Genomic DNA, 7,500 nt, shown 5'->3' with positions numbered 1-7,500 from the left:
TGGTCGGTAGTGAGCTGGTGGAGCTCGGTGTGTAGCGTGCTGGGTGGTCGGTAGTGAGCTGGTGGAGCTCGGTGTGTAGCGTTCTGGGTGGTCGGTAGTGAGCTGGTGGAGCTCGGTGTGTAGCGTGCTGGGTGGTCGGTAGTGAGCTGGTGGAGCTCGGTGTGTAGCGTGCTGGGTGGTCGGTAGTGAGCTGGTGGAGCTCGGTGTGTAGCGTTCTGGGTGGTCGGTAGTGAGCTGGTGGAGCTCGGTGTGTAGCGTTCTGGGTGGTCGGTAGTGAGCTGGTGGAGCTCGGTGTGTAGCGTTCTGGGTGGTCGGTAGTGAGCTGGTGGAGCTCGGTGTGTAGCGTTCTGGGTGGTCGGTAGTGAGCTGGTGGAGCTCGGTGTGTAGCGTGCTGGGTGGTCGGTAGTGAGCTGGTGGAGCTCGGTGTGTAGCGTGCTGGGTGGTCGGTAGTGAGCTGGTGGAGCTCGGTGTGTAGCGTTCTGGGTGGTCGGTAGTGAGCTGGTGGAGCTCGGTGTGTAGCGTTCTGGGTGGTCGGTAGTGAGCTGGTGGAGCTCGGTGTGTAGCGTTCTGGGTGGTCGGTAGTGAGCTGGTGGAGCTCGGTGTGTAGCGTGCTGGGTGGTCGGTAGTGAGCTGGTGGAGCTCGGTGTGTAGCGTGCTGGGTGGTCGGTAGTGAGCTGGTGGAGCTCGGTGTGTAGCGTGCTGGGTGGTCGGTAGTGAGCTGGTGGAGCTCGGTGTGTAGCGTGCGAGATGTTGAAAATGTCCGTGAAGGTGGCAGCCAGCTGATTGGCAGGGCCTGCTGCTTTCCGGGTAAAGACCCGGGACAGTGCTCTCCTCACCTCTTCAGTGGTTAGTGTGAGTGGTGCAGGTGGGGGCTCCTCTGTGGAGAGGTGCCGGCAGTGTCAGCGCGTTCAGACTGAGCAGTGGTCTCAAAGCGTGTGTAAGTTATTGAGTTCTGCAGGGAGGGAGACGTCTGTGGTTAATGGAGCACTGACTTTGTTGTTGTGGTCCGCAATTGCTTGAATCCTTGCCACATATGTCGGGGGTCCGAGTTGGTGTTGAAGTGGGCTGCAGTTTGTGTGCTGTACTTGTGCGTTGCATCCTTGATGCCAGCCTTTAGGTTGTGTCTGGCAGCTTTGAGCTCCTTGCTGTTGCCAGATTTAAAGGCTGCTTACTGATCTTTCAGCAGACTTCACTGTTCATCCGTGGTTTTTGGATTGGAAGTGTGCAGATACGTCTAATTTGAGTCACATCATCTACACACTTCTTGATGAATCCAGTGACAGATGTTGCTTATTCATTTATGTCAACCAGAGACTCTGTGGCTGTTGCAGTCTTGAACATGTCCCAGTCAGTGCACTGAAAGCAGTCCTGTAAGACTGACTCCGCCCCGTCAGGCCACACACGCACTGCTCTGTCGCTTTGACCCGTTTCAGGAACGGCCGGTCTGTGGGCTTCATCAGCAGAGAGATGTGGTGCTGTACGCCTCTTCCACGTTCGTGTAGACGTCCTCGTGTTGGGCAGGAGACGTGCTGATGGAGCTTAGAAGGCGCTGTTCTGAGCCCCGTTCGGTTGAAGCCCCCCGCGGCGATGTAGTGCTGCGCCTGGGTGGCGAGACCGCTGCTTGCTGACAGCATTAGCTAGCGTAGTTAGCGCTAGCTTACCACCGCTTTGCGGAGGAATGTACGCCGCCACGACGACGATCACATTAAATTCACGAGGGAGATAAGAGGGTCTGCATCTCACCACCATGTTCTCCAGATCAGGTGAGCAGAAGTGTCCGACAACAGCAGAGTTGGTGCACCATCACAAACACACACAGCCCCCCTCGTCCTGTTTTGAGGGATTCGGCCGTGCGGTCCGCGCGGTGCGCTGTGAGCCCGTGAAGCGTGATGGCCGAGTCCGATGCGCTGTGTGAAGCCAGGTTTCTGACGTGAGCCTCAGTCTCAGTTCGTCCAGCTTGTTTTCCAGTGACCGGACGTTTGCTAGAAGTAGGCTGGGGAGCGGGAGCCGAGTTAGCTTAGCTAGCCTGGCCCGGATGCCCACCGTGTGTGTGTGTTTGTGTGTGTGTATGTGTGTGTTTGTGTGTGTATGTTTGTGTATGTGTGTATATGTTTGTATGTGTGTGTGTGTGTGTGTGTGTATGTGTGAGTGTGTATGTTTGTGTGTGTGTGTATATGTTTGTATGTTTGTGTATATGTTTGTATGTGTGTGTGAGTGTGTATATGTTTGTATGTGTGTGTGTGTGTGTATGAGTGTGTATATGTTTGTGTATATGTTTGTGTGTGTGTGTGTGTATGTGTGTGTATGTTTGTGTGTGTGTGTATGTGTGTTTGTGTGTGTGAGTGTGTATATGTTTGTGTGTGTGTATGAGTGTGTATGTTTGTGTGTGTGTGTGAGTGTGTGTTTGTATGTGTGTGTGTGTGTATATGTTTGTATGTGTGTGTGTGTGTGTGTATGAGTGTGTATATGTTTGTATGTGTGTGTGTATATGTTTATGTGTGTGTGTGTGTGTGTGTGTGTGTGTGAAAGAGTGTTTTGTTTGCTCTTTGAGGTTTAGAGTCCCTCAGTGCTGAAGTTGAGTCGAGGGTCCAGAAACAGAGCAGGAATCTGTTTGATGTGAGATCAGAGAGCTGAGCTGATGTTTATTAATGACCGTTTTAAGGAGATCAGAGCGGAACGCTGGAACCTAACCCTAACCCTAACGTTAGTCTTCACTGATGACCGCCTGAATACTCTGCGTTCAGTAAGAAGCGGACCAGTACAGAAGCAGGTCTGAGCAGATGACAGTGGGAATAATCTCTGGTGCTGCTGGACAGTGGTTTGGTCAGCAGGGGGCACATTTATGTACTTCTGTATTAAAGCTGCTTTAAAACCAAACCGAGTTTGGAGTTTTGTAAACGTAGCTTGGGCGGTTTGTACTCAGCAGACAGCAGTAACTGTTCTTTAGCACAGCATGACCTCAGTGAGCTGTTAACCCAGACTTAACGTTCTAGACACAAGCTCATACAATAGCCCAGAGTTAACGTTCTAGACACAAGCTCATACAATAGCCCAGAGTTAACGTTCTAGACACAAGCTCATACATTAACTCAGAGTTAATGTTCTAGACACAAGCTCATACATTAGCCCAGAGCTAGCGTTCTAGACACAAGCTCATACATTAACCCAGAGTTAACGTTCTAGACACAAGCTCATACATTAACTCAGAGTTAATGTTCTAGACACAAGCTCATACATTAACCCAGAGCTAGCGTTCTAGACACAAGCTCATACATTAACTCAGAGTTAATGTTCTAGACACAAGCTCATACATTAGCCCAGAGCTAGCGTTCTAGACACAAGCTCATACATTAACCCAGAGTTAACGTTCTAGACACAAGCTCATACGTTAGCCCAGAGCTAGCATTCTATACACAAGCTCATACATTAGCCCAGAGTTAACGTTCTAGACACAAGCTCATACATTAACCCAGAGTTAACGTTCTAGACACAAGCTCATACATTAACCCAGAGCTAGCGTTCTAGACACAAGCTCATACATTAACTCAGAGTTAATGTTCTATACACAAGCTCATACATTAGCCCAGAGCTAGCGTTCTAGACACAAGCTCATACATTAACCCAGAGTTAACGTTCTAGACACAAGCTCATACGTTAGCCCAGAGCTAGCATTCTATACACAAGCTCATACATTAGCCCAGAGTTAACGTTCTAGACACAAGCTCATACATTAACCCAGAGTTAACGTTCTAGACACAAGCTCATACATTAACCCAGAGTTAACGTTCTAGACACAAGCTCATACATTAACCCAGAGCTAGCGTTCTAGACAAAAGCTCATACATTAACCCAGAGTTAACGTTCTAGACACAAGCTCATACATTAACCCAGAGTTAACGTTCTAGACACAAGCTCATACATTAACTCAGAGTTAATGTTCTAGACACAAGCTCATACATTAGCCCAGAGCTAGCGTTCTAGACACAAGCTCATACATTAACCCAGAGTTAACGTTCTAGACTCAAGCTCATACGTTAGCCCAGAGCTAGCATTCTATACACAAGCTCATACATTAGCCCAGAGTTAACGTTCTAGACACAAGCTCACACATTAACCCAGAGTTAACGTTCTAGACACAAGCTCATACATTAACCCAGAGCTAACGTTCTAGACAAAAGCTCATACATTAACCCAGAGTTAACGTTCTAGACACAAGCTCATACATTAACCCAGAGTTAAGGTTCTAGACACAAGCTCATACATTAACCCAGAGTTAACGTTCTAGACACAAGCTCATACATTAACCCAGAGTTAACGTGCTAGATGCAAGCTCATACATTAGCCCAGAGTTAACGTTCTAGACGCAAGTTCATACATTAATCCAGAGTTAACGTTCTAGACACAAGCTCATACATTAACTCAGAGTTAATGTTCTAGACAGAAGCTCATACATTAGCCCAGAGCTAGCGTTCTAGACACAAGCTCATACATTAACCCAGAGTTAACGTTCTAGACACAAGCTCATACGTTAGCCCAGAGCTAGCATTCTATACACAAGCTCATACATTAACCCAGAGTTAACGTTCTAGACACAAGCTCATACGTTAGCCCAGAGCTAGCATTCTATACACAAGCTCATACATTGGCCCAGAGTTAACGTTCTAGACACAAGCTCATACATTAACCCAGAGTTAACGTTCTAGACACAAGCTCATACATTAACCCAGAGCTAGCGTTCTAGACACAAGCTCATACATTAGCCCAGAGTTAACGTTCTAGACACAAGCTCATACATTAACCCAGAGTTAACGTTCTAGACACAAGCTCATACATTAACCCAGAGCTAGCGTTCTAGACACAAGCTCATACATTAACCCAGAGTTAACGTTCTAGACACAAGCTCATACGTTAGCCCAGAGTTAACGTTCTAGACACAAGCTCATACATTAACCCAGAGTTAACGTTCTAGACACAAGCTCATACATTAACCCAGAGTTAACGTTCTAGACACAAGCTCATACGTTAGCCCAGAGTTAACGTTCTAGACACAAGCTCATACATTAACCCAGAGTTAACGTTCTAGACACAAGCTCATACGTTAGCCCAGAGTTAACGTTCTAGACACAAGCTCATACATTAACCCAGAGTTAACGTTCTAGACACAAGCTCATACATTAACCCAGAGTTAACGTTCTAGACACAAGCTCATACATTAACCCAGAGCTAGCGTTCTAGACACAAGCTCATACATTAACCCAGAGTTAACGTTCTAGACACAAGCTCATACGTTAGCCCAGAGCTAGCATTCTATACACAAGCTCATACATTAGCCCAGAGTTAACGTTCTAGACACAAGCTCATACATTAACTCAGAGTTAACGTTCTAGACACAAGCTCATACATTAACCCAGAGTTAACGTTCTAGACACAAGCTCATACATTAACCCAGAGCTAGCATTCTGTACACAAGCTCATACGATTGCTACAATAACAGCCACAGTCCGATATGCTGCGTTGCTGCGTTGCTATTAGCTTTAATTGTTTAACCCTTTTTAATTCCGTTGATTTAAATGTTCCACTTCGACTCTGATGCTCATTTCTGCGCGTGCTGTCAATAACAGCGCTCGAGTTTTTGCAACTGGTTACTGATGAGACTGATGTTGTCTACAGGACCAGGCTATGAAGACCCCCTCCGCGGCCTCGCAGCAGTGGGGTTCGTATTTTGTGGACGTTCAGAGGGACGAAGGTGGAGAGGAGCGGCTCAGACTGACCTGGTGCTCCCACTGCATTCACACGTACAGCACTATGGCCATACCCAGCATAGAGGCTATTGCAGGTACACACCCGGTAGCGTTAGCATTGGCACAGAGGTGCTTTATGGTCACGGAACATTACCTGCAGGTTCTTTACAGTTGTTCTGTTTCCTCGTTTCAGATTTGCCTCTGGATTATAAATTCCCACGGTTTTCCCCGGATAAACCCAGCACTACAGGCTATTACCCCCGACCACCGGACACGCTTCTGAAGAGAGAGGAGAACCAATCTTGAACCCACACACACTGGAACGGCACTGAGAGTGTGTGTGTTACGGAATGTGAAAGAATGTGTGTGTTATGGAAGATAACAGGACTGATTGTTTTCACATGATTGAAGTTCATACTACACATACCTAAATGGCCTCATCACTATAGAGCACAACACCACCTGACACTATAGAACTCCACTGTCATTACTAACCCCCACAGCACCATAGAACTCAATCCCACCTCATTACTTCAGAACCTAACCCACCCCATCATCATAGAACCCAAAACCACCCCAGCAATACAGAAATCCAATCCTACCCCAACACCTCAGTGCTGGTGTGAAACTGTGTGTGTGCTGTTTAGTGTTTCTCATCCACAGTGCCAGTGAACCATACAGAACCGTACTGACCCATACAGAACCGTACTGACCCATAGAGAACTGTACTGAACCATTCTGAACCGTACTGACCCATACAGAACCGTACTGACCCATAGAGAACTGTACTGAACCATTCTGAACCGTACTGACCCATACAGAACCATACTGACCCATAGAGAACTGTACTGAACCATTCTGAACCGTACTGACCCATACAGAACCGTACTGACCCATAGAGAACTGTACTGAACCATTCTGAACCGTACTGACCCATACAGAACCGTACTGACCCATAGAGAACTGTACTGAACCATTCTGAACCGTACTGACCCATACAGAACCGTACTGACCCATACCGAAATGTAATGACCCATATTGAACCGTACTGAATAGTCCCAAACAGTACTGAACTGAACTGTACTGACTCGTACCAAACCAGCACTGAATCACTACTAAACTTGTACTGAATTGTACTGAACCAAACCAATCAAGGACTGAACCGCACTATACGTTAATGAAACTACATACTAACCTGTACTGACCTGGACTATACTGTCCCATAGTGACCCATACCGCCTGGACTGTACAGAACTGTACTGACCCGTACCGATGCAGACTGTATTGACCGTACGCAACCGGACTGTAGACGACCATGAATGGACTGTATGTGTGTATTATTGTTTACAGCACCTCACAGTGAAGATTCTTTAATGAAGTGTTTAAAACGTGACGTTCGTGATCATTGGCTTCTTCTATCTCGTGGTTGTTCCTGATTGGCTGTTTAAAGGTGTAAAGCTGCTCTCATTGGTGAATGTGTGGCTCGTCGCTCCTGAGCAAACAGCTGAATGTTCAGGCATTTCTCTTGCAATAAGATTAGACTGTAGTGTTCAGGAGCCCAGACTCAGGCGTGGAGAGAGAACACCATCAGCGTATCCATCACGCTCCATCGTCCAGTGTGTCACAGTGACTCTGTGTGTTTCTAAGGGGTTTATCTTGTCTTTGGGGGATTTTCCTTTCAGAGTATTTCTGAGGCTGTATGTAATCCTCCAGGTCAGACGACGGGGTTCAAGCCTTTTTAAGTCTGTGCCGTTGTGAT

The 7,500-nt window shown here is 47.2% G+C and overlaps 1 protein-coding gene across 2 annotated transcripts in view; it reads left to right on the top strand.

The window, feature by feature from the left end:
* nt5dc1 (5'-nucleotidase domain containing 1) overlaps window positions 1–7,500 on the top strand; it is a 68,101-nt gene that overhangs the window by 60,511 nt on the left and 90 nt on the right. For both annotated transcript variants that reach the window (XM_037537742.1, XM_037537741.1), the window contains 2 exons: window positions 5,671–5,836; window positions 5,935–7,500. The exon at window positions 5,935–7,500 is cut by the window's right edge and continues 90 nt beyond it. In XM_037537742.1, coding sequence (XP_037393639.1) covers window positions 5,671–5,836; window positions 5,935–6,047 — 279 coding nt within the window. In that variant the 3' untranslated portion in view covers window positions 6,048–7,500. The remainder of the gene's footprint in view (window positions 1–5,670; window positions 5,837–5,934) is intronic.

This window comes from Pygocentrus nattereri, chromosome 4 (assembly GCF_015220715.1).
Source record: "Pygocentrus nattereri isolate fPygNat1 chromosome 4, fPygNat1.pri, whole genome shotgun sequence".
NCBI classification, from domain to species: domain Eukaryota; kingdom Metazoa; phylum Chordata; class Actinopteri; order Characiformes; family Serrasalmidae; genus Pygocentrus; species Pygocentrus nattereri.
This window is presented reverse-complemented; position numbering and strand designations above follow the sequence as displayed.